General features: G+C 49.1%; 7 protein-coding genes across 7 annotated transcripts; 2 read left to right on the forward strand and 5 right to left on the reverse strand.

Annotated features, from left to right (window-relative positions):
• Positions 1 to 73: 73 nt before the first annotated feature.
• Positions 74 to 3763, reverse strand: AFUA_1G11880 (acetoacetate--CoA ligase family protein). Its single transcript, XM_747461.2, has 2 exons — positions 2631 to 3763; positions 74 to 2532 (listed from the first exon to the last, which is right to left on the reverse strand). Exons 1-2 carry the CDS (start codon positions 2868 to 2870, stop codon positions 673 to 675), a joined length of 2100 nt encoding a protein of 699 aa, XP_752554.1. The 5' UTR covers positions 2871 to 3763; the 3' UTR covers positions 74 to 672.
• Positions 3764 to 4031: 268 nt separating this feature from the next.
• Positions 4032 to 7392, forward strand: lcb2 (putative serine palmitoyltransferase 2). Its single transcript, XM_747462.2, has 2 exons — positions 4032 to 4291; positions 4463 to 7392. The coding sequence occupies exon 2, from the start codon at positions 4691 to 4693 to the stop codon at positions 6731 to 6733; it is 2043 nt and encodes a 680-aa protein (XP_752555.1). The 5' UTR covers positions 4032 to 4291; positions 4463 to 4690; the 3' UTR covers positions 6734 to 7392.
• A 6-nt stretch (positions 7393 to 7398) lies between these two features.
• On the reverse strand, positions 7399 to 9606 carry gprG (PQ-loop repeat-containing protein). The gene has a single exon (XM_747463.2). The coding sequence runs from the start codon at positions 9213 to 9215 to the stop codon at positions 7920 to 7922; it is 1296 nt and encodes a 431-aa protein (XP_752556.1). The 5' UTR covers positions 9216 to 9606; the 3' UTR covers positions 7399 to 7919.
• Positions 9607 to 9836: 230 nt separating this feature from the next.
• AFUA_1G11910 (uncharacterized protein) lies at positions 9837 to 11376 on the reverse strand. Its single transcript, XM_747464.2, has 2 exons — positions 10851 to 11376; positions 9837 to 10798 (listed from the first exon to the last, which is right to left on the reverse strand). The coding sequence occupies exons 1-2, from the start codon at positions 11159 to 11161 to the stop codon at positions 10372 to 10374; spliced, it is 738 nt and encodes a 245-aa protein (XP_752557.1). The 5' UTR covers positions 11162 to 11376; the 3' UTR covers positions 9837 to 10371.
• Positions 11377 to 11419: 43 nt separating this feature from the next.
• On the reverse strand, positions 11420 to 15278 carry AFUA_1G11920 (SH3 domain-containing protein). Its single transcript, XM_077803923.1, has 5 exons — positions 14651 to 15278; positions 14220 to 14573; positions 13942 to 14094; positions 13818 to 13891; positions 11420 to 13773 (listed from the first exon to the last, which is right to left on the reverse strand). The coding sequence occupies exons 1-5, from the start codon at positions 14676 to 14678 to the stop codon at positions 12115 to 12117; spliced, it is 2268 nt and encodes a 755-aa protein (XP_077660092.1). The 5' UTR covers positions 14679 to 15278; the 3' UTR covers positions 11420 to 12114.
• A 505-nt stretch (positions 15279 to 15783) lies between these two features.
• On the forward strand, positions 15784 to 17718 carry AFUA_1G11930 (serine/threonine-protein kinase; the record flags this gene model as incomplete). Its single annotated transcript, XM_747466.1, has 1 exon — positions 15784 to 17718. One exon carries the CDS (start codon positions 15784 to 15786, stop codon positions 17716 to 17718), a length of 1935 nt encoding a protein of 644 aa, XP_752559.1.
• Positions 17719 to 18121: 403 nt separating this feature from the next.
• Positions 18122 to 24807, reverse strand: AFUA_1G11940 (mitochondrial 54S ribosomal protein uL15m). Its single transcript, XM_747467.2, has 3 exons — positions 20337 to 24807; positions 19250 to 20279; positions 18122 to 19183 (listed from the first exon to the last, which is right to left on the reverse strand). The coding sequence occupies exons 2-3, from the start codon at positions 19570 to 19572 to the stop codon at positions 18559 to 18561; spliced, it is 948 nt and encodes a 315-aa protein (XP_752560.1). The 5' UTR covers positions 19573 to 20279; positions 20337 to 24807; the 3' UTR covers positions 18122 to 18558.
• Between the last annotated feature and the right edge of the window lie 1481 nt (positions 24808 to 26288).

The following is a 26288-nucleotide window of genomic DNA, read 5'->3' on the forward strand; positions in this document are numbered from 1 at the left end:
AGACTTGCCCCGATCGATGGCTTATCTAATCAATCACTCTGGTAGACAAGGACAATGATGATAAAAATGACCAGTATCTCAAATCAGTAAATAGTTCTCTGTGTGGCTTGATGGTTTCTGGAAACATTTAGGATTAGGTCAATTCTATTTTACATATTTTTGCTGTACGATGCTTTGCATGTCAAGCTATATCCATGTTGTTCTAACAACATATATTGTTCCGCTAGACTCATATATGACAGCTACCAATAGCTAGCAGACTCATCCTTAAGACATACATAGCATGAGAGCAATCTCACCATTCAACGCCTTAGGCAGAAGATACATCAAGCTCTCACCAGGAAGGAACCGCGATCTGCGCCTGAGTGTGGGTTAGAATCAAGCTCAAAACAATTGACTTTAGCCCAAGAACTAAGCATTATATCCCTCAGGGGTCGATCGACCCCCAATACAAGATCTATTGTATCAACTTAGAAAGTTGCAAAAACAACTATGGCAAACATTTTGACCACATCAGGGGTCCAGCTTAGTTCGATCATCTTTGACTTCGATCCTGAGGAGACGAGAGGTGGAGTGTGAAAGTTGGATCTGAGCTGCATTAACTGTCTCTATGGTCTATTTCATTATCCTCTCATGCCATGTATCTACCACGGTTCTTCCAGCAGGGTCTGTCTATGGATGCTCAGCAGCCCACTTCCTATACCAGTCCAGGCAACCAGCATTTGCAACACTTGCACCAATTTTTATATTCAGTCCGCAAAGGATCTGCTTCACCGCATTTTCCACTTTTTTGCCGTTGGATGTCACTGGAATCTCAGGACATACATCCACTATACCCGGGACATGGCGAGGACTGAGCTCTTTGCGGATAGTGGCTTGAATTCGCGCCGCAAGGTCCGCAGGCATGGTTGTGGGTGTCTTGCCATGCGAGGCGAGCTTCACAAATAGCACGACAGTCTCGTCAGTATCGATGCCCTCTCGTCTGCGTCCTACGCACAAAGAGTCTTCGATTTCCTCAGCAAAGTGTTTCAGGAGGATGTTGTAGATTTCCGCACTTCCGAATCGAACACCTGCCGGCTTCAGGACGCCATCACTTCGGCCAAGCATGTGCACACCTCCGGTGTGTGGGTTGATCCGGACAAAGTCGCCATGATGCCAAATGGATGGGCCGAAGATGTCGAAATAGCTCTTGCGGTATTTTTCAGCGCCAACTGGGCCTGGTGGCCAGAACATCACCGGTTGGGCGGGAAATGGTAATGTACACACGAGGTCACCGGGCTCATTCGTGCCGCTGATATCACTTCCAGAGTAGTCGTATGCCGACACCGCCATTCCGAGACAGCGGCATTGGATTTCGCCTTTGTAAACAGGTAAAATTGGACAGCACGCACAGAAGAGTGAGAGGATGTCGGTACCACCGGTGATGGAACCCAGCATAATGTCAGGATGAATGGAAGAGTACACATATTCGAATGTAGAGGGCGCAAGAGGAGACCCGGTGCTGAAAATAGCCTTCAGTGTTCGCAAAGTCACTGGCCGGTGAGGATGCTGCGTTGGTTTGAGGGAGGCCTGCTCCAAGATGGAAAGGTATTTTGCAGATGTCCCGAAATGTGTGATACTCAGCTCATCGATCAGACGCGGCATGGCCATCTCCCCGTTCCCTCCTTCCGGGTCCAAGGGTCGGAAAGGAGAACCGTCGTAGAGGACGATGGTGGCACCGCTGGCAAGACCAGACACCAACCAGTGCCACATCATCCAAGTTGTGGTCGTAAAATAGAACAAGCGGTCTCCTGGATGAATATCGCAATGGAGCACGTGCTCCTTCTTGTGCTGCAGCAACGTTCCCAGCGCTCCATGGACAATGGGTTTCGGCGCACCAGTGGTGCCAGATGAGTAAAGTATGTAAACGGGGTGATCAGGATCAAGGCTGGCAAACTCAAGGGCAGCAGATGCGTTTGAAACAGAAGCCAGGAATGTATCGTATGTGCACGCTTTCCCTTGGGTTGGCTTGACTTCATCGACATTGAATTGATGCGACTTGATGGTCTCAAAGACTACCAGCAGCTGAAGCTCTGGCAGCTCAGAGACAATCTGACGGATCTTTTCATGAGCACTATGCACTTTGCCGTTATATAACGAGGCGTTATCGGCAAATAAAATCTTCGGCTCGATCTGTCTAAGGCGCTCCAGAACGGCGTGGACCCCCGTATCGGGAGACACGCCGGTCCAGTAGGCACCTATTGATGTCGTCGCCAGCATTGCAATGACGGTGTTAGCATGGTTGCCGAGGAAGCCTGCCACACGATCACCTGCTTGCAAGCCTGCCTCCCTGAGGGAGTTGGCACACTTGCGAACGCGCTCCCGCAGCTCTTTCCAGGAAACAAATTCCCTATCAGATTCTGTGGCAGAAATCACTGCAGTAGTATCTTCAGCTGGTGAGCTTGCCGGGTACAGCAGGTTTTCCGCAAAGTTTAGTTTGCTTCCCTCAAAAAAATGAGGCCTGGGAAAGAGTAGTTTCTCGGAGGACATGACCTTGGCCAAGATCAGTATTTCTGTTCTTTGACGAGGGGTACAATACCTCGAATAAGGGGTTGAGGTCTAGCAAGATATTTCGGAGTCGAACTACTCACACGATCATACTGTTTGTGCGCTTTGATATTGGTATAGTGCCAAATCTCCTCCCAGAACTCAGAAGGCCTGGATATACTCCACTGCCAGAGGTCCTTATAGTTCTGAAGACAGAGTTGATACTTTCGATTCAAGCCCTGCATGAAATCATATATCTGGGTACTTTGCGGATCTGAGTGCCGCCATAGTTCTTTCGCCTCCGCGGACACATCATGAGGCTTTGCAGATCCGTTGACCGTCATGCTTGCTGAAAAATGATAATGATTCTTGCGGTCCTCCGGTGATATATGGACAAAAAAAAAGAAAAGAAAGATTACGGCCGAGTCTTGTCTGAATGAGGAAGATCTTATAGCGTGGCAGCCTTCCGTTTCCGTCGAGTACGGATCTCTAGGGGAGGACTATTAGGGATGGCAACCGACACGCGCAATTAAATTGAATCACTGAATCAAGCCTTCGAAGGATACAAGATCTATGATCTGCCACCTCTAAATTATACTATCACACAGCATTTAGACACGTTGAGCCAGTGATTGGGGGATCGCGGGGGCGGAAAGGATCGGATGGGAAGCGGGTAAGGGAAGAGTCTTCCGCCCCAGTACTGCTCCTGTCCGCGGGCCATGGCTTTGTGCTACGTACTATGGAGTATAGTGTAGGAATGTCTGGTGGTAGATGTGGAAAGATCACAGGGAAGACGAATGTTCATGATAAATTAAGCATAAGTCTCTAAAAGCACACATTCGATAACCAGTGATAGCGAATACTAAAATCACAGCTTAAGGTCAATCTTTGACAAGGCACTAAGGTAGCTTCAACACGCTTAACAACAGCCAGTATCAGGCACCATGCACCTTCAAGCCGAGGTTAGCTTGTGCCTAAGGCAGATAGATACTTTAATACTAAAGCTTCAGGGTCTGGAGTCTGGACACATGATTTTTAAGGCACTCTTGAAGGACTAAAGTAGTTTGAGGTAATATCCTTGACAGATGGTTATAAACCAGACCATGAAAGATAATTAATTAAAGTGATGATTTCGAAGATTATGCCAGTTTCCTTGCATTGCCCCTTTTCTCAAGACTTAAACTCCATGAAGTTATCAGAGGAAACGAAGACACCCATAAATGAAAATCAGGGTCAGAATGTATCCTGCACACTCACTTGTAAGGTATCAGTGTGCACTAGTCCAGGGGGCTGTGGACCTGTAACATGCGGTAATATTACACTCTATCTTAAAGGCCAACAGGCCAAATATGCAAGTTATTCCCCCTGCATATGGTAAGCGGAGTACCGCTCTGGTACTCCATGGGACAGGTTTCTGGTTTCTCTGGTAGGTAAGGTACGGTTAAGTCCTAGGTTCATACCAAAGCAAGAAAACCCTTTTTCTGTTCAATTATTTTTTTTCTTTCTTTTTTCTATTCTTTTGAAGACCAGTTTTTCTGGTACTTTTGGAGTCTAACGCTCGTCTCAACCCTGATGAGCTCGACAATGTTCTTCTGAGATATTTTCTATATTCCTCTCTGATCTCCTGAGATTGGAGCTCAGTACGGAGTAGGAGCTACTCTTCATCTGCATCAGGGCTCCGAGCCCTCCACGTGTGAGAAAGCAGAGAGATCCATCCGGGTTCTTCGGCTTGAATTTCTGCCTCGAGTGATCTTGCTTGGTGGTGGTACGTTGTTCGTCCGTGGTCACCCTGAATTCCTCCGTCGATGCCCCTTTCACCCCGCCGAATTTCCATCAAACCATCAACAATTGCTCATCTACATCTTCTGAAACATTGAAACCTGGCCAGAAAATATCGAACTGAAATTGATCTGTTGTGGTTGACTTAGGTTTACAGTGCATTGGCGTTGTTTTCCCAACGTCTGCTCTCTCAAAAACTTCCAGTGCGGGAGGAATATATACGCATCATAAAAGAACCAGCGTTGTTGCCTCACACGTACTCCGTATCTCCTGCCACAACCACTATCTGAGAATTGTCGCTTCTACAACTTTCCTTTCCTTTTTTCTCGATACTACAACTTCTGAACGACTTTTGGTCTTCAATTCTGTCTAGTCCTTCCCTGCGATGCCTCGCCGATCTGCTACTTCCTCTTCTTCCGCCAACGACTCTTTCAACTCACCCTTTTCTTCGTCTACTTCGGGCAAGAGCGGTATCGCCATCAAAGCCTCTACATCCAAACCGAATCGCTTCACCCAGCTCTTCTCAACGTCCCCTAAGTCCAAATCCGAACCTCAATCCGCACAGTCCGCTCTCCAGGCAGCTAGTGGGACTTTCCAACCCAGTCCTGTCGCTCCGCCGATCAGTTCGGCATCACTGTCCCTACCGACCATTTCTTTATCGACAGCTACTGCGGGTAATCCAAATATGGACGAGCCTCCGACCACACTTTTCCAACCTCCGTCACCCGAAGAGGCCCGTCGGCAAGCCAAGCAACATGCCCAATTCGGCCCCATTGGCCATCCAAGCCACCGCTACTCGAGTAGACACCCTGGCGGTGTCTTCCCAGAGCCAGTGATGGACGAACCACCCTATTATTATCTTCTCACTACCTATATCAGCTACTTGATTTTGATAGCTTTCGGACACGTCCGCGATTTCTTCGGGAAGCGCTTTCGCGAGGAGAATTATCGGCACCTGAAACCTCGCGATGGATACGGTGCTCTCAACAGTGATTTTGATAACTTTTACGTGCGTCGTCTCAAGCTGCGTATCAATGACTGTTTCGAACGCCCGGTGACCGGGGTCCCTGGAAGATACATCACCTTGATCGATCGGGCAACCGATGACCACAACAAACATTTTTATCTCACCGGTACCACTACGGATACCTTGAACCTGAGCTCATACAACTACCTCGGATTCGCCCAGTCTGAAGGTCCCTGCGCCGACCACGCCGAGGATACTCTGAGGAAGTACGGGATTAGTGCTCCTAGCACTCGCGCTGAGGTGGGAACGCAAGATCTTCATGCGGAAGTTGAGAGTCTTGTTGCCAGCTTTGTGGGCAAGGAGGCCTCGATGGTCTTCTCGATGGGGTTTGGTACAAATGCAAATATCTTTCCTGCCTTGGTGAACAAAGGCTGCCTAATTATCTCTGATGAATTGAATCACGCATCGATCCGCTTTGGTGCTCGTCTTTCAGGTGCGTCCATTGGAATGTTCAAGCACAACGATATGAAGGACCTGGAGGCAAAGCTGCGTGAAGCCATCTCTCAAGGCCAGCCACGTACTCATCGCCCATGGAAGAAAATTCTGGTCGTTGTTGAAGGACTGTACTCTATGGAAGGATCTATGTGTAATCTTCCAGGTCTTATTGCGCTGAAGCGTCGCTATAAATTTCACCTTTTTGTGGATGAGGCGCACTCGATTGGAGCCATAGGTCCCAAGGGACGGGGTGTTTGTGACTATTTCAGCATTGACACGAAGGAGGTAGACATTCTGATGGGAACTCTTACCAAGTCATTTGGCGCCAACGGGGGCTACATTGCTGCTGATAAGGCGATGATTGACAAACTTCGCGCGACCAATTCCGGTATTTTCTACGGCGAGGCGCCAGCTCCTGCTATCCTGGCGCAGATCTCTTCTGCGCTCCGCATCATCAACGGTGAGATTGTTCCGGGCCAGGGTGAAGAGCGGTTGCAGCGTTTGGCCTTCAACTCTCGATATCTTCGCCTCGGATTGAAGCGTCTTGGCTTTATAGTGTACGGCCACGACGATTCGCCAATTATTCCTGTCCTTCTTTTCAACCCTGCCAAGATGCCCGCCTTCTCCCACGAAATGCTTAGAAGAAAGATCTCCGTCGTCGTTGTCGGGTACCCCGCCACTCCTCTGGTATCCTCTCGGGCTCGTTTCTGCGTTTCGGCCGCGCATACCAAGGAAGACCTTGACCGCGTTCTGACTGCCTGCGACGAGATTGGCAATGTACTGCAACTGAAGTTCTCTACCGGAATTGCTGGAGGCGCTCTACCCCCCGATGAAGGTATAGGCCATCCTCCTGAGAAAGAGATAGAATTGCGGCGCAAGCGGTCCTCGAGGATTGTGCCTCCTCGTTGGCGTATTGAGGATGTCATCAGACGGGGTGTACAAGACGTCCAATCGCCATTGTACTAACTTACCTGCATGACGAGTCACGAAGTTCGGGGCCAAATTATGCCCGTCCTGGCTTTCTTTCCACCCGAGATACAATTGTCGCTTGATCATGCGCTTTTGTCGAGTCGTGCGTGGGATGAGCCACTGAGAATAAGCCAGATTCGGTGATGCTGGTCATGCCGTGTCGCAAGGGTTTTCAGCACTTCTTGCCTCGTAACGCTAGATGGATCGCTTCGATCGTCTGTTGATCTTTTGCTCTGTCCATGAAGAGTGTCCGGTTTGAAATCAAAGTCACGAGTATCTGAACGATGAACGAATACGCCTTTGCGGAACCTACGACGACCAAGCAACGTCTACCTTCTCCGGCGGGTGTTTCTACTGTTCCAGTGATGGACGACATGGAGGACCCGGTCGCTTGCTTTTTAATCATTATTTTCTCACTTCTACCCTTTCGTTGTTCGACTTTTTAGACCACTTACCAATGTTTCCGGTCTTCCCCACCAAGTGCTGGAGGGTTCGAATAGGGGCCGGCTCTTAATTGTGCATTGTATTGTGGCCCAAGGCTTGAACCTTGAACAGGTCGATGAAAGTGGACTTGCTGAGAGATGCCTTGGGCGGAAGTGTACCTAACTGTTTATACTTAGATGACCGTTAATATATTATTTTTTTTTTTAACCCGATATGGATATATTCGCGAGTAAAGTTTGCTATATGAGCCAGAACTTCATGAACCGCGTCATTAGAAAACCCAGGATCTATTCCCATTGATGAATAGTCTAAAGACCCTATATCAAAGCATAGTGTAATGAGCAGCATGTGGTATGAATACGAAGACCGCAGTATCAGGGAATATCTAAGTAAAAAGGACGACCGCCGACAAACTTGACTAGTAGGTGACGATTGAGAGACGCCATTGCGAAAATACCAAAAGTGGAAACAAAGTGTATGCACATGCATCATGCCGTCAGAAACGGCCAGTCATGACAATGATCCATCTATGCGTGTACGTCCGGGGGAAAAAAGCCCATTCCAAAATGCAACGCCGAAGACAAGAACAGGTGGAAAAATGTGAAAGACAAGGAAACAACTGAGGTGCACACTCCATGAGGCATAATGGTCATCAAGGCATTGAGACATGCACGCTGTGCTGTATGGGAAAAGGTAATAAGATATCAGTGAATCATGAAGCAGAGGGAGGTGCAAAGATCTAAACAGTGTAAACAGTGCCGTATCTCTCCCGTTCTCCGCGTAGGAGCGCCTGGCTTTCCTGCACAGAGGTATCGTGGGATGCTCGTCGAGGGGGCACGGAGGGGATCCAGCCCCTCATCCAGCCCCGGACGCGGGTCCACCTGCTCCTCCTTTCTGCGTACATGACGGGAACAACCTGTTCTTCGTCTGGGGCGCCGTACATGAGGAACTGCAGGCCCATGCAGCCGTCGAGAAAGAGGACGCCAAAGGCGCCGAGGAAGAATGGGATGGAGAGGCCCACCCATTCCAGGCGCTTGTTGCCGTCTGCGCCTGCCCATCCGCGACCTCCCCAGGGAGGAAAGTCGTACCATGCATTGGGGTTGGTTGCGAGTGAGGCGGAGTAGAAGAGGTTACCGCAAAAGGCGGCCATGAAGAGTAAGGGGGAAAGCCCTGCGGTGCTTTTGCGGCGGTAGTTTTTGATGAGTTGAGGTGGACGTGAGCCGAGGTAGAGAGCCGTTGAGATCCAGGACGAGATTCGGCCGACCAGTAGGGTGGTCTGTTGTGAAGCTGCGGGCGGCAGGTGGTGCTCGGTAGGCTGCGCGTTGGCTACAACGGCGCAGAGCATCGATGCGAGAAGCAGAGTGCGCGTGGAGGCGAGTGGCAGGCTGGGACCACTGCTCGATCTGGTGATCGTGCGACGAGACGAGCTTAACTTCTCGTTAGTGTATAGTAGCGGTTGGTGGTTCATCGTTATGGGCGACGATTTCTTGAGGAGCTCCTCATCCTTTGTGGCCGAGCCTTCCGTTGCAGGCTTGCGTGGTGGGATATCAGTGATCGAATCCTCCTCTGATAGCGGCACTCCCTCCAGGAACGATCCGGCGTCTTCGCCATGGTGGGAGTGGGAGTGGCCACCGTACGCGACCCTTCGGCCTTTGTAGTGTGTATACCAAAAGAACTGGAACACTAGGGTAACGTCCACCAAGACGTAGTAGGCGGCTATGATGACTTGCCAGGCTGCCTGCCGAGTAAACAGAGCGCCCACAAGGTTACCTGTATCACCAAGACACCATTCGACGAGAAAGAACAGGGACAGCCCGGACGTTGATTGCAACTGGTAGTTCTTGTATATTTGGGGAAGCTGCGCAAAAAGCCAGGATATGATGCTGAGCGTTCCGAGAATCGAAGATAAGAGCGCAAGAGGCGTAGGAAGGCAGATATGCAAGTGGGACGAAACGGCAGCTAGGAATGGTGACGAGGGCTCACAATGTGCTGGAAGAGCGGCTGGTAGGACATTGTATAATAGCGGAGGAGGCATACTGAGTGAATCTAAGCAATTCACAAATGCCCTCTTGCTGGCTCAGCGTACTTGCTGCGTCCCAAATAAATGCGGGCAGATTCTGGGGAAGTAGACGGGAAAGAGTAAAAGCAGAGCGGGAAAGACGTCTTTCAACAACATGAACAACGAAGAGTCATATGGTATGTTGTTCTTATCCTTGGCAAATTTCGGACAACAAAGGAAAGATTCAAGGCTGATAGAAAAGGACATCTCAGATTGAAGGAGTGAAAGAATCAAATCCTACGACTCAGGGCTGTGTTGGCTGTCCATCCCTTTGAAGGAGTCACACTGCGCCTTCGAGTATGGGTCACGAGTCACTGCGTTGTGGGCTCAGGTGAGAGGGAGATCGACCACTTGCACTACTCCGTAGTACAGACACAAATGAATCACGCTCCACCGGCTGATAAACTAGCAGATAGTCGATCCTTCAACAGACACGGAGTAGATAACTCCTAAACTGTATCAGCCTATCCTGGTGATAACATTGGCTGCTTCATTTCAACCCGCGGCCGCATTCGGACTAGAACGGGATCCCTGACTAACATCGGTTTGTAAGTTACCTTGTCACGTGCCATTCATCGGTGCGACATCACTATCGTCGTCATCCCATCTTTGATAAGAAAGAACCTGATGAACCCAGAAAACCGGTACAACCCTTATCATGGTTGTTAATAATAATTCATGACATCAAGATCGGGTGATAATGCTGAGTAGCACGCCTCCATTCTTCTCTATTTCAACACCAAGACCCTTATTGTCTCAGGAATGCTCAATTCTACAGCGCATTGATCTCCCCAGCTGTGAAAGACTCAACTCGCGTCGTCTTTTTCACTTGCTATTGGGAGTCTGTAGCGACCGAGACAATATTTGCAGTTACCCAAGGTCTGCCAGGCGTATCAAGCAGCCATTCATCAGTCACAAAGCGCGCTACAAATATGCGGGGCATTACTCCGCAGCTATTCTTTGGGAGCAGGAAACAATCCGTCTGTACTGCATAGACATCAGGAGCGAATTGAAAGTGCAAATAAGGACATCATGGAAAGTAGTGACAATGAACGACGACCATTATATCGCAGAAGTATTCATGTGCATCACCTAGTGCCAGACTGAGCACATCCCACAGCGATCCCAAACCTCAAGAATAATCACTGTGTCTACTATGTCTCGAACGGCTCCGATGATGCCGATGGTCATGGTGGTGTTGATCGAGATGCCCATGATCATGATTATGATGATGGTGGTGGTGGTGATGACGATGGCGATGGCGATGGCGCTTGTGATGATCCTCACCATGCTCCTTGTGTTCCTCCACCTGGTGCTCCAGAAAATTCCCTAGTAGTGCACCACCCAAAGCACCAAGGAGACCGTGACTCTGTTTATGTCCCAGATAGTACCCAGACGCACCTCCCATCAACGTTCCCGCAAGGCCACGATCCTGCCCTGATGACCCTGATCTAGACCTAGACCGCGATCCGGATCTGTCTTTCATTGCGCTGCTGGAGGCGCGGGATCGGCTGCGCCGTGATCGGGAAATATTTCTATGCTCGTCGGTATGCTGGTTGCTGTAAGGCGTTAGCCGGAGATGGAACCAGATACTCGAGGAAGGTGTCATACTAATACTCAGCATTGCTGCCCTGGCGACCTCTAGCTTCGTAGTTTCGGGGCGCATGCTGGTACCCCAGCGCATCAGACGGGCTCAGAAAATCCCTGGGCGGCGGTGGCTGATAGTGTTGCGCTTGTGGGCTCAGATCATGCTGGGTGGTGTGGACACTCGTATACTGTTCAAGCTGGCCAGGCTGTCCATATGGTTGCTGAGCCCCATAACCATGCGGGGCGTCCTGGGGCGTATAGTATGACCCGCCACTAGGGTTCAGATCTGGAGCTGGAGCGTCATAGGGTGGGCTTTGGCTATATGGGAACGCCATCTTCCGAGTAGGGAAGTCTTGCGAGAGGCAAATGGATTCGTCCAGAGTAGGAGTAATTTCAATGTAAGAAGAAACAGTGTTAAATGGTTTCAGAAAACTATTTATAACGAACGATTGAGTCAAACCTGGATCCCCATATCCCGTACGGCTGAGGTGTAAGCTGTATGACTGCGTCGGTACCAGATGACCTTCCCCCGCGACTTCATCCAGTCACGGTACTAGGCGTTCCACAAAACTCGGAGGAGACTCTCGAGCTATGCGCTCAGTAATGTTGTGTCGAAGTGACAGAGTCTAGAAGATTAAAAGTACTGATATCAAGAATAAGCGAAGTCGTACATTGGCAGCGAGCCAGCAAGGCTTTGTTTACGATCTACCCTATTTATAAACAAGAACGTAGAGCGTGTGTCACCGAGTGAGCTGTAGGAGATGTTTATTTTCTTCATTTGTAAGAGGTACGAGATGTGATAAGAGACGTTGTCTTGGCTGTAGAGCAGAGGAAGCATGCAAGAGTCGAACAGGCCCATATATGCCTCGGGGTATCCCAATAGAGGTAAAGCGAGAAAAAGAAAAAACCAAAGAAAGGTCGAGCATAGTGAAGGACGACATTCCAGCGAGCCCATCATAGTTTGTGATTAACTCAGGTGTTCAACCAGGGGAACGAAAATGAAACAAACAAGCTGGCAGCAAGGGGCTTTCGTGGTCCATGGCACGGAATTCACGCCTGCGTCCTTTGAGTCGAATAGGAAAAGAAAAGTAATGAGAGAATGTGGGCAAGGGGAAGAAGAGAATAATGTAGAATGGTCCGATATGAATTAGCTATACCAGAGACGAGCCAGTGGGAAGGATAACTCATGTAATGCGCCCAGCACAATCGAGTATCTGGCCATCGGAAGAACCCCGATAGAAGTTCGACATTATTTGCATGAAGTACAACTATTACATCAACAGAGCAGTCACAACGCCGTAACGCTTACTGCCTTCGTGGCAGTCGCATTTCGCAAGCGTCGGCCGACCCAGTCAGTTAGCATCATGTCCAACTGGCTGCTCATTTCCTTCAGCCTCCTGCTTTCCTCTTTGAAGAGGCTACCTGTGATTGGATGCTCAGGACCAGCTGGAGGGATGTTCGAACTATCATGCACAATAATGTACAAATCGCGGATGTCGTTCCCATCGTCCAAGTACGACCGCAGACTAGCGTCGCTCCAAGTCGGGGTTTCCGCAGAAAGTCGATCCATTGGAGAGGCGACTGTATCAATGCGATTGATCTCGCTAGCGTTTTCGACTGGGGAAATTGGCGGCGAGGTTGAGGAAACGGAATAATCCTTTGGAGAAGACACATCCGCTTGAAGGCCAGGTGGCGCACCGGCCTCGACCGCTGACACACTCGCAGAGGACTCTGGTCTTCGATCAGGATAGGAGCTCTCCTGTTTCTGTGGGGATCTCTGCGGCTGCAATGTCACAGACGGTTTGAGAGGAACTATTCGATCGTAAGGACTCTGTCTTTCTTCGTGTTGGGATTCAACGCGGTCGCTTGTGGAATCCTTGGCCATTACATCCTCAGGATCCCTCTTTGCTGACGAATCTATCGTGTCAACAGGAGACAGTACACCGTCTCCTGCTTCCTCAGAAACTATTGCACGTGAAGGCTGAAGAATGTCGTCATCCTCAGAAACCACTTGCCGGATTGTATCACTCTTTTGTTTTCCCTTTGTAAGAACCGTTTCACCACTTTCGACGGCAACATGCGCATTCCCACCATGTTGAACCGCTTGCTTGGAGGGCGAGGTGACAGGCAAATTCTGCTTCTGGGACTTAGTCGTCTGCTTTTGTGCTGGATTCCCTTTCGTTGGCCGTGACTCGGGGGAGGACACGGACTCAGAGGACGTCTTGGGTATGGGTGACGTTCGAGATATTTCGCCCGAGACCTTTTCGGGCTCCTCGGAATCATCTTCGATAGATTTTGTTCTTTTATCCTTCCGCTTGAACAGCCCACTCAGCATCCCTGGCTTCTTATCCTTTCTCTTCTTGTCATCCCTGCCTTTGTCGTTTGCACCCAGTGCTTTGTCGATATTGTCAAAGCTTGAGCGGCCCTCCTTTGTCTCGCTTGAAAGCCCGCCACTGCTCACTTCGTCACGAAGCAAATTCGGCGTCAGAGATATCTTCTTAGTCTCAACAGTGTCGTCTTTGAAGAACGAATCTGTGTTCCTCACGGTCCCATTCCGAGATCTGCTGACTGTAGGTTCACTTGCTACCTCAAACAACTCCTGGCTGGAGGGTTGCTTGTCGGGGCTCGTAGAGCCAGACTGGGGAGTTTCTTCCACGTTTTCCGACTCATCAGTGGCCTTGTCACGATTTGACTTCGGTCTGAGCGGCTCAACAACGATATCATCATTGTGATCATCCTGCAGATCATCGCCATCACGTATGATATTTCCGGCGTCGATAAGAGAGTCTCCGTCGTCAATCTCATCCTCGGTCGACCAATCAATATCCGACGCTTCAATGTAGGTCGGAGCGGTGAAGGTGACGTTTTTTGCATTTCTGCGGCGCATTGCTTTCTTTAACGGGTTTTTGGATTTCTCTGAATTGTCACCCAGCATCGTCGCTGACAACTGTTTCTGTTAGAAAGTTCTACTAGCCAGCAGGGATCACATACATCAACATTTCGATGCTTGTTCAGCCTTGCAAGTCTTTCTGTTGGTGTTTCTATATGCTCAGCCGGCAGATACCCTAGAGACTGTCAGGAACCGTTTTTGGGAAGCGCGAGCGAAGAATGTTACCGATGCTGCCATCCTTCACGATTCGAACGAGCCACCAGTAGCTGTTGCTATCGTCAAGGAGAACCATTGTATCTCCTTTTGCAGCGTTGGCTTGTCCATCAACCGTGGCGACAAAGTTGTGAAGAGCGTAGACGAATTCGAAATCAATATCTTCTACTCAATATAAGCCATGTGCATCTGGAAATTCGGAGAACTACGAGGAACATGGGAACATTGCACGGCTGCAAGTGCAGCGCGACGAACCATCCCGCAAATATGTCCCCGGGTCAGGTGCTTACCATCGTCGATTGACGGCGAACTTGAAATTTTGTCCATCAGATCATCATCCAATAGATCGTCACTTTCTTCGTCTGCGAGGTCGCCTTCTTCTGAACCATGGCCTCGTCCATGATGGCCGAATCCTGCATCCGCAACATCCATATCGTCATGGATATCCATTCCATCATGGTAGTTGTCAGCGTTCAGGTGGTTCTCGTCCAAAGTGGGGCCGTGTATCATCTCATTTCTCGCATCTTGATCCGCACGGTGAAGCGTGTGTTCCTGATGGGGTGAAAGGCCGCTGCCTGTATTGAAGGAATGTTTCGAATGATCTTTAGCCGAGGGAGCATGATGATCTTGAAGGTCGAGCGTGTCTACCGCGAGCGAGTCAGAATTTCAACAGCACAGCTCAGGGACTTTGCTAGTGCGGTCTGATTGTTTCGGCACATACCAGCTCTGATAATTCGAGGTCGTGTCATCTTCGATCTTCTTCGAATATTCGGTCCCTAGAAAAGCGACAAAATTGTACTGGGAACTCGGAAACTGAAGACTGACGAGCGACTGAGAAATCAGGCGTCATCGATGTCGCAGCAGAGGGCAAAATAGGATTCGACGCAACAGCGATTGGTGTGGGGGTTAGACAAAAAATTGAAATTAGAATAAAAACAAACAGACTAGGAACGAAATGATCGAATTGAAGGAGACTCTTATCAATTAAGGACGCAAGGATAGGTGTCAACGAGTTTGAAGTTAATCAAAGTGACAGCGCCAGCTTGGTCAACTCCACAGAGAGAGTCGACTGAAAGGTATCAAGAATGAAAGGCCAAATAATGGCAAAATGGCCTGCAAGACGAAAGAAATACTTCCAGAGCGATTCTTGACAAGAACAGGCCAAATCAGGAAGAAAAGAAGAGACATGCAACGCCCGTGGCCGTGTCAATGACCGGGTAGCCCAACGTGCTCCCCGGACTATCAAGACAACGTCCGAAAGGGGGTGTCCATAATCTCCAAAACAAGCGCCCCTTGCGCGCGCTTATTAGGATTGACCTAAGCCAGGTACTTAGGCAAGAATGCTCTAACTACGATAGGCTTAGCGCATGCTTGTTTGGCCCTAGGGCAAAGAATCGTAGGACTTATCAGGTGACATACTGGGGTCTGTATGATGATAAAGCACCGTTCATTGGACGCGCGAGCAAAATTAGTGTCGATCTGCCACCCCCGCTCACTTTCGGAGCCTTTCCAACAATCGTCCCGTCATCACCCGATTAACCCATCCTTGCCCATCACCTTCGTCTCAGATTCGACCTTTTACCAATCTTCCATCCAAATCTCTGTGGGTAAGTGGCTCATCATCTAGTTTCACTCCTCTTTCACTTAGTATCCTTCACCTGCAAGTGGCACCTTGTCCCTTTGAATCATACCACCCCGTTTTTATAGTAGCCCCGAATAATCGACAGTTAAATCACACAACGAACCTCGGTCTACCCCCCTCATGTAGTCGCCTCATCGTATCATCGTGAAATCCAGCAACCTCATCATAATTTCAGCTTTTCCATTCATTACGGGATTGTCCTCTTTGAGGGCATGGCTCATAAAGAAAGGAACGGATTGGCAGGCTTGAAGATTGAAACCTCGTTTCAGCGACATCAGTGGCAGCGGGCTGAAGGTGGCCGGGGAGCGACGGATGATGGCAGTGGCATCGAGGGCGACCGTACCAACATCTTTCACGATTCTGGCGCGCGCGGTTGCGGTACTGATCAAGACAACAGCATACTAAGTGGTCTTCATTCAGCGACTCCTCCAATCTCGGTACCTCGTCACGATGATCGTCACACGCACGATGTTAGCTATCCCCATAAGCCAGAAGAGGTTTCGGCCTCCCCGCTTGAGAGCTACATCCAGAAACGACGACCCTCCATAAGCTTTGACCCTAACGTCACTCTAGATTCCGGCCAACAGCAGCCTCTCGAAGAGCCACTTGCCAAGGGAGATCCGAGAGATCGAGGTCTCTTAAAGTATCAATCAAGAACCTCGGGCTTAAGGAATGCTTTGTCCCAAGAAGACGATGAGGAGCACGTTGCGAAGCAGATCGACTACAACGCCAGTCCTAGAAGATATCGCAGCCAGCGTATCTTCCCCACTGGATATCGCGGAAGTTTTCCGACTAGTCCCGAGGAAGAGATGCCTATGAGCTCCGAAATTGACCGTCCAACATCCTTGACGTCTGTTTCAACCGTATCTCCTATAAACGATGAGGTTCGGACACCGCCGGAAAGTTCCAGGGACCTCTTATCGCCCATCTACATGGCGTCACCAGTACAAACATTCGCTTCACTCGATGACCGCAGTTCTTGGTCCACAGGTGTTATAACGCCATTCGGTAGCAAACCAAGGGGATTTCGAGGCCCTACGCGTCAGAGCTCTCGCCGGTCGACGCTCTCAAGCGGCAAGTCCCCAGCCAGCACGTTTCTGTCCATGTGGAATGGCCGAGAAGAGCCCACCCCACAGCCAGATGACGAGGGCCAAATGGTTGGTACTGAGTACGTGCTTGGAAAACAGATTGGCTTTGGCGGTTTCAGCACTGTAAAGGAAGCATATAAAGTTGAAGAGAGTGGTGGAACGCGACGCCTCGCTGTGAAAATCGTCCGCAAGCAGGTCTCTGGGAAGAGCGAGAAGGAAAATGACATGGTTCAAGCTGAGTTTGATCACGAGGTCAGAGTCTGGCGATACCTCAATCACCCGAATATTTTGACACTGGATGCGGTGTACGAGACAGATTATGCCACTTTTTGCTTCACGAAGCTGGCTATTGGGGGTACCCTCTTTGATCTTGTTCGCCAGAACCGTCAAGGCTTGGATATCAAGCTTGCCAAGAAGTATACCTACCAGCTAGCATGCGCCCTACGATATCTGCATGAGGATGCCCGCGTTGTACACAGAGATATCAAGCTTGAGAACTGTCTACTAGACCCTCACAAGTCCCAGGACGGTACACAGTCGTCTACTCTTGTCCTTTGCGATTTTGGCATGTCTGAATGGCTAAACACGGACAATGAAGGAGACTCCCCAGGCCCTTACGACGACGCTGCGGACCGGCCACCGCCGAGGAACATCGGTCCGGCCGGGTCGAGTACTAGCGTTGCGGGAAGCTTGGAATACGCCTCCCCCGAGTTGCTTCTCTCAGACAATGGTGTGATTGATCCTTCAGTGGACATCTGGGCATTCGGTGTCATTGTCTACACTGTCATTGTTGGATCCCGTCCTTTCCAGGATTCCTTTACCCCTCGTATACAATCGAACATTCTCAACGGAACCTGGAACCGACAAGCCGTTCTGGGTGACGCAAGCGACCCGCAAGTTGTAACGGACAGAGAAGCTGCGCTTGAGCTGATCCAGGGTTGCCTAGACATGGACGTCAGAAGACGTTGGACTATTCGTGATGTATTGTCATCACGATGGTTGGATGGCTTTTCCGAAAATACACAGAACGGTAGCAGCGACTCAATCTGGAAGCTTTGAGTGCTTCTTTGACCGCAGAATTGCCGTCACTTTCCTACGCCTCTTAAATGCTATACCGAGATGAAATTTATGAGTTATGTGTGTTTTATTTTGATGGTCATCACTGGCGCTCTCTAATGACAGCACGAGGGCTGGTGTTTCGGAACTGTTGATCATCTATGATACCCCTTGTTTTAATCGACGAATTTTGTTTGCATTGACCTTTATATATTGAGGGAAGGATATCCGTGTTCTCTGTCTTCTGAATTCGTTCTCGACTCATCCAGGTCATTTCCGCAAGATATGAATGGTTTATTGAATTTTAAGGAAAAGTTGCACCGTGTTAGCGAGCATGGCGTTGTTCCTGGCGGGTTCTCTACACGTTCTTCACTCGATGGCTTTCGGATGATGTACATATCTTTTCAAGTGACTCTCCTGCTCATAGCCGGCTGGCTGACTTAATTCAAAAGTCACCTTCGCCTATCTCTTTTCCAGTGACATACATGTCTAATATGCAATTTACCAAACCGCTTGGGGTGTGATCGCAGGGAATTGTTTTGTATTGACAATAACCCGCCTACCTACTTCTCGGTCTTCGGCCTTCGTAGACCGATCTGGCTTGATATTGGGCTAAGTGCCATGCCTGCTGTTTTGAACTGGTTAACGGAGTCAAAGGGCGATTGGAAGGAGCCGAGAGCTACACGACCAAGGTCTAATATTCCATTTATGCAAAGTATTCATACATGTATTCCCACAGAGAATCGGAAGTCACCAAGACAGGATGTAAACGAAGACAGGCTAGTGATACCATGAACACAAGTCAAAAACATAGAGCTAGAAACGGTATATTTCGTTTCCTTACTACCAGAGTCTGTTCTCCGGCAGCACCTTTTCCTTCTTGACGCCAGCAGACGACTTGCGCTCCGCCGGCGAGCGGAAGAACAAACTGGGTCCCTCGAGAGGCTTGAGCAGATGGCTCAGATACCCCCGGTGGGCCGGGTCACGGTAGTATTCGATATCGCGACGCTTCGTCGGGTCAGGGAGCCGGTACTTGTAGCCCATTTCGCGCATGATATTTGACTCGGCGAGATCCTGGGCCTCCAGGCCGGCGGCCTTGAGGAGGGCGGCGCTGGCGCTTTCGCGCGACCACGCGGCCGAGATGAACGGGTGCGTCTCACGCTTCATGATGCGGGCTATGGAGGAGCGAGTGTAGAATCTTGTTGTCACGGAGCCGCCGGCGGCTTCGACGGCCGCGATGGCGCTTGCGGAGGCGCGCGATACGACAATGTGGATGGGTTGCTTGAGGACGTTGCCGCCTTCAGCTGATACGCCACGGCCGAGAAGCTTCACGCCGTCCTTGGTCTGGTGGATGCAGCGGGATTTAGCCAGTTCGCGAATGGTGATAGGGCGGGTTGGGTCGATGCGGCCTTGGTCAATCCATTCCTGGATGCGGTCGAGGTTGGCGGGCGCGAGGTCGAGAGCGAAACTGCGTTGCCGGATGTTAGAAAATCTCCATCATATTTTGCTCCGCGCTCACAAGGCAGGGACATACACGTTGTTGAAACCACGCTCACCGTGCACCACGATATCTGGCGTCTGTCCACCATTGAACCCCGCGGGGACTTTTCCATGCTGCTTTTGACCCTTATGACCACGTCCGGAGGTCTTACCCTTACCGGACGCCGGACCACGACCTCTTCTAATTCTCTTATTGTACGCCCCCGGAGTATCGGACAGCGACGCTAAAATGTGTGCATTGCGGTTCTGTTGCTGGAATTGTGGCAGGAGGGATGACAGGGGTGACGCAGCCGACAAAGTTGGTTTTGACAGAATTTGTTGCCACCTCAGTGGCAGCATCTGAAGATTAGGACGCATTGTACTTGTGGGAGACAGATGATTGTGATTTTCCGCTGCTGCGTCGAATTGATATTACGGGACAAAGATCTTCGGGATGCGGATGTGGAGAAATGTCGGACCGGGCATCGTTTTCCTCTGCCTGCGGTTGACTACCTACAAATAATCCTTCTTCACACACACCTGATTAATAGAGCAATTCTCTTATTCTTCTTATTTATTCATAGAAGCTCGCTGGCTCTGAGTGAATTCATTGTCTACTGGTTCTAGCGACGGAAAGCTTCAATGAGGGCCAGCACAAACGGCCCCAAAGCACCCTGCCAGGCAGCTATGGAACGATTGCTGTCCCAACTGTCATTTAATATAGTCCTGCAGCTTACCGAGCACAGCTCTAGTCAGGGAATGTAGATAATCAGCCAGTCTGTGGGAGATTGTCCACTGCTTCCTCATGTAGGAAGGCAGAAGGACACCACAGCCTCATCAGCTGCCTCTCTCATCGTCGCACTGATACAGTGGAAACCAACCATGCTTTGTGCATTGACAGTCCATTATCTTTTCTAAGTACCTGACCAGACTGTGGCCTGGGGAATGTCTATGTGCAGCCAGTATCGCTCGCTGTACTGATCATGGGGTAGGATAGGTATACCTGGAACAAGGTGTTGAGAAACACTTTGAAAGTGGCAGATATCGTGGGCTACATGCTCTGGCTAGCCAACGGTAAACTTAGGCTGGCCCATTTAGCATCACAGAAACATCGACCGTGACGTAGAGGGCCGGATACATACCGGCTTGTATGGCTAAAAAAGCATGGTGCTTGGTCGGATGTAGCAACTGAGCCTCCTTCGGTTCGATTAGAAACGTGTCTGTCGGCTGTGCTCCAGAGCTTTGAAAACGGACCAGCCCCTCTAATTGGGAAGAACTGTATCACTAAAAAAAGGATATTGTTCCATTGCAGGGCGAGAGGAGCAACGGGCTGACCTGGGCGATGATTCAACCGTAGACAGAATACTCACTGGTGTGTCCATGGGCCAGGTAAGCGAGCTCTTTTCACGCCCATTGACAGATAAAAGGATGACTTGAGAGGCCGCTCGGCATCTTCATTGTTTTAATTGCTCGGCACCATATTCCCGGTGTATTTCATATACCTGGGAGTCATGACAAAGGTACGGAACTTAAATTACCTCACGAAGATGACCAAAGTATGTCTGGCGTTGAGTTCAACTAGCGGTATCATTGGCCACGGAGTCGCCGTGTTCAGCAGGCATAGTTCCTGTACCAAATGTGTGCAAGCAAGGACTAGACGCACGACAACTCGAATACCATGTGTATCACTCAAAACCGTCGACAAAGATCCCAAGAGCAAGGTAGTCTCACAGACTCCATGAGACTCAGACAAGGTATGGACCGGTTCCTTTTGTCAACCCAGTTAAACATAGGGGGTGCCTGCTTTCCGTGATCCCATGGCATTTCAGATGTCAGCGACACCGGCATCGTTGCCCAGTCTATGGTTGTCGAAATCTGTTCGAAATCAACGTAGCCTTGTCTTTGGCCCACTTCCCATGGCACTGTTGGTTCGAGGCTGCGGTTGATTACATACTGCTAGATGCGGAAAATAATATCAGCAGAATATGATCGAAAACAGTCACGATGAGAATGGTTGGATTTGTAAATGTACTGGTGCAGGCTATAGTATTCCAGTGGGGAAGCAGGGAACGAAAGGAGAATGAATATCGAGGTCTGGACTCTGGACAAGCCCTGGTGCTATATTTGGGTCAGATGCTCAATAAGTCTCATTTCCATGATCTGGATGTGAAACAGGATTCGTATGCCTTCCTGACTATGTACCTGTCACCCTGATTGGTAAATAATGAATGGTGTTTCTATGACCCATTGTGGGACAGATCATTGTCTTGACAATAAGGTCAATATGTCACAGATTGTTAGCTGTCATTTACGCGTGTTTTGGACACTGTATTATTGCTCTCCTACGGGCTGTGTCACAATGACTGTTGCCAGAGTTACGAAGGACATCATCATCATCCCCATTATCATTCCAGGGTTTATATTCCGTAGTAACCGAAAGTTGCTGGAAGAACCCGGTGTTGTATGATCCGTTTCTTGTCATACGGCATGGCATCGGCTGTGCATTCATGGCCGCTAATAAGATCCGATAAGTGTCTCTCCTCAAGAATGAGACTCGGTTTGAGCGCGGGATACTACGTACACGGATCATCGATGCTATCGGTATTCGAAGGAGTGGCAATCTATCGATTCATCGCAATGATTCAGGGTCTTGTACCTCAGACATCCCATCGTGCGACTGGGTCAGACTGTTTCGCACGTAGAAGACTCATGTGTTCTGGCTCAGGTTGTTCAACCTGAGACATCGTTCTACTGATCCTTGCGCGAGGATGGGACGTGGAGGAGAAAAAGCGAGGCGTAAGTCTCCCTCGCAGCAGTGGCTTCGTCTATCTACTCGACAGCTGTAGACTCTGAGCGCGCACAAGCACCAATGCGTTGAATGAAATCAGAGTTAGTCAAGCGAGATGAAAACGCGAGGTGGTCAATCATCAGTCTAACTGTGTGCGTTCGCCTTGGGAGAAATGTGCTGCTCATGAAGTTCTCGAGCCGCCAGGATGAGTAAAAAAAATACAATGTAAGGAGCCTAGGGAGACAGTAGGGTGGACACTAGAAAAACAGCTGTCTATCTTGTGAAAGCGCTCTGCAGTTGTTCCTGGCAAAATACGTAGGTACATACAAGGCAGATGAAAACGGAGTACGGAGAGTACTCCGTACTTCCGTACCATTCTCATAAAAGTCCTTGCATACATTCAACTACCTACCTGGTGACCCTGTGTGAAGACTGCAAGCTGATAAATGACTTCGACATGACAACCCACGGGGCACTTGTTGCACATTCGCAAGGAGCTGCAGTTACAATAGGAAAATTCCCCGATGGATATCGTTTCCCTTCTGGTAATGGGTACAAGGCAACTACGACCAAAAAGTAAGACCAAATGGATTTGGGACGGCATATCTAGTTCGGATGGAACATGACGCAAGCTGATATTCGCAGAGGACAAGCCTTTTCTTACTAGACTGTTTGAAGATAATATTATCTTCTTGATATGTATCTATGTATCTGTCAGGCGGAACCTCTGAGTTGAGCACAGTTTAAATGTGAGAACCAGTCCGGAAATAGAAGTTGGCCGATGGTCTGCAGCCATACTACCTAGACTACTTACTCCGTAGGTACTTGCGAGCTGGATGGTTAGTCCCTGAATGCAGATAACCCGTTTGGAAACAGGTGATAGACCAACTCGCCCACTCCTAGTTGCTAGGTGGATGGCTGCCCAAGTCAATGGGTGGATGTGGATATCTCGACAGTGGCACCGTATCAAAAAGCCATTATGGATATCACTATCACCGAGCAGGATTATCTATTATAACTTCCATATTGAGATTATTCCGCTCAACCAGTAAACAAGCCTGATAGTGGAGTACTGTAGGAAGGAAGAAAAGCTGGAAGTGGTGAAGTCTCCAACATCTTCAAGAGAGATTACGGCAAGTTTCAAAGCCACAGGTAACAGGCCACTCTTGTGGCAATTTCAGTGACCAGTCTGTAACTGTTGTTATGTGGGTTTCGATTATTGTACCAGGTAATCCAGAGATAGTCAGTCCATACTAGCGAACTCAAGGATACAAAATGTTGACTTCAGCAGTCTCCCCCGACAGTTCCGAATGGTCGGGAAGTTTTTGAGGCGATCAAATAGTGTAGAGCTGTTTAGCACCTCACACTGGGATATGACTTCAGCCAGTCAACGTCAGATAATCTGAGCATAATTACCGTAGAGAGTAAGTAATTGCATGACAGCAAGAAATACCAAGGTAATATTGACGAAGCCCTGGGTCTGAAGCTGATCGCGGCAAAGTCTCTTCAGACAGTCTTGCGGTCTGCCAACTGCACTTTGCCTAGCCTGTCCACGACAAGCACTTAGTGGTGGACAGAGTTATGTGCTGATGCTCACCAACAAAACATCATCATCATTATTACCTTGGCAAACGCCGCCGCCATTTTAGACCTTTGTCTTTGGGTCATTTTGCCTTTCTTCCTTCTTTTGGAGGGGGTCTTTGGGCCCATGCAACTGCGAGTCTGCGGTGGGACCCAGGCGCACATGAACAGGCCAACCACACTTCGTTTTTAGGTCTCTTCGCCGTCCGAATTCGACTTTCCCGAACGAGTCAAGCGTTGCTCTCGCTTTCCATCATTTTCTCTTCCCAGTCATGCTGGCGAAATTTGAGTATGGCTTATGACTAGCTGCGAGGTGGCCATCCGCCCTTTGATCAGAGACTACGATATTTTTCCAGTGCTGAGATGACCATCATCATCAACCACATCCGAGAGTTAATTTCCAAGCCCCAGATCCACTCGCAACCTCCTATTCGTTTCTTTACGAACACAGGCTTTTTGGGGGGGGGGAGTCATTTTTTTTTTTTGGTTTTCTTGTGAAGACACGCTAGACATCGTCACTGACTTCCATCAAAGATGATGGACACTGTTCCTATCTGGGGGTTCTGGAACGGTGCTTCAGCCCACTCGGACTTATGATTATTGATCAATTTGCATAACTGCAACCCGTCAACTTCCAAGACATGATCCAAGCTTAGAACGAACCCGACCGAGCCGATCACTGAGACTGGGACTATGAAAAATTAACTTTGTGTTCGTGTTCTTGCCTGTTTCACGATGGGTTGACTGGAGGTACTTATCCACTATGCCGTGACTCCTATGTATCTGTCTGGGTATGGAGTAGTATTCTAGGCGCATACACCACAATCCAGTCCAAGAGACAAAAGAAGGGAAAACTGAGCACAGCGCAAAGGAGAGGCCGAAGGAGGTCAAGATGTACAGACGCGCAGCTTTAGCTCCAAAGTAGACGCAGAAGGGGACGATGAGCGAACCTTTATTGGAGGTCTGCGCTTTTGCTGGTTAACCTATGTGGTGTGATTCGACTTCCAAACTAAAATTGTTGGCTTTCTTGAGGCTGTATCGATTTCGTCATGGACAGTTTATGTGGGCGTGAGCCATTATCACAGAGTGAAACTCCTATAGGACGTAGATAGTCCGTAGATGATCTTACTTTTGCTCTATTTCTTTTGAGCTCTCTTTAGAACAGTCTCAGCACGCCGTCATTGGGATCGACAATCCAATCAATGTCCTCAAAGATATGAGATCAGATACGGAGGCTAAGATACAGAGCATGTTGGTTTTGGTTTGGCCTGCAAACGAGCAGCCAATAAATATAGATTACCTTGCTCCATCCTCCCTAGTCGGAGAACTACTACTTTTGATATCATATGTAAATTTCCGGTGCATTGATTTACCCCATACGAGAGGTATTGATTAAATGGAATTAGTCTGACGTAAAAATGGAGAAGTGGATTCACAATCGAAAGCGAGACTCCATGTTTGACGAGGCAGGGTAACATCATGAGATATTATTTATGCATTATCATTACTCTGTAATTGTTCGCCTTTCCCTCAGGTAGAGTATCACCTCCCCTCCAAAGCAGTTAGGGTTCATAAGTATCAATTAATCCATGTTCCGCAGTGCATACCTGTGTGAGACAATAGCTACCTTAGTAAGCCTAATATCATTCCGTGGCTGACCAGCTGGTTCCAAACACAACTCAAGTCTCCCAATCATATCCTGCTTGCTCATATAAGGGCCAGGGTCATCAGTTGGAATAAGCTGGCAGGAGTTTGTACTCCGTACAAGATGCTGAGTCCATGGATAGACCTCGATTTCAGGAAAGTGGCTAGCCGCTTCTGGAGTATTCGATGAATTAGAGGTCGTATGCGGCCGTATCATCATACTTTACTATGAGTACCTTAGGTTCTCCGTAATACTGGCGGGCTGACTGTCCTATCTGCATAAGATCTGCACCATACCGCGCGTCACTATTTTTCGATTATTGAACTGAAATATCAGAATACAAGCAAGAGTACGGAGTATAGTACTTTGAGAGATGATCCATTCTTCGTACATACGTTTTACTTCCATTGTGCCTACATGAAGCCCCTGGGCCCCTGAGCGCCGTCATTTATCAGCCCCTCTCTTGGGAGCAATGGACTAGGCGTTGGCGGAGAAAACCACTCCGATTGAAACGACCGAACTTGACGCTCAAAAAGATACGTAGTCATCACGCTAAGCCAGTTGACGATACTATTATCAATTCATGACCCATGATCTTGGGGTGAGACGGAAAAGGAAACAAGAACGAAGATACCGATGCGGCACTCATCCACTTTTATGCGCATGTGGGCTATTTACGCACCATCCTACCCATTTGATGATTGATTGACCGTTCAGCCTTTCCAAGACCTCCCGTCCTGGACCGCGCCTCGCGAGTCGCGAGCGAGGGAAATGCTGAGCTCAGTCGGAAATTGTCCTTGGTCGCTCAACGCCATCATCGGCTTAGCACTGATCAGAATTCAATTGGATTTGCAAAGTCAAACCGCCTGAGCCTAGTCCATCACTCTACCCTTGATTATTGTCGCCGGATTTGCGCCAATCAAGGTAGGAAACAGTATGTTGGGATGATTGGACAGGATTTGTTGTCTGCTGCATTGATCAAAGAGAAGATGGTCATCAGGAGAAAACTAATGTGTAGAACATTGTTTTCGTGTTCCTACATAATTACTGATCTTGCAGAAGCTGTCCAGCACGGAATAA

The sequence above is a fragment of the Aspergillus fumigatus genome, chromosome 1 (assembly GCF_000002655.1).
Source record: "Aspergillus fumigatus Af293 chromosome 1, whole genome shotgun sequence".
NCBI classification, from domain to species: Eukaryota; Fungi; Ascomycota; class Eurotiomycetes; order Eurotiales; family Aspergillaceae; genus Aspergillus; species Aspergillus fumigatus.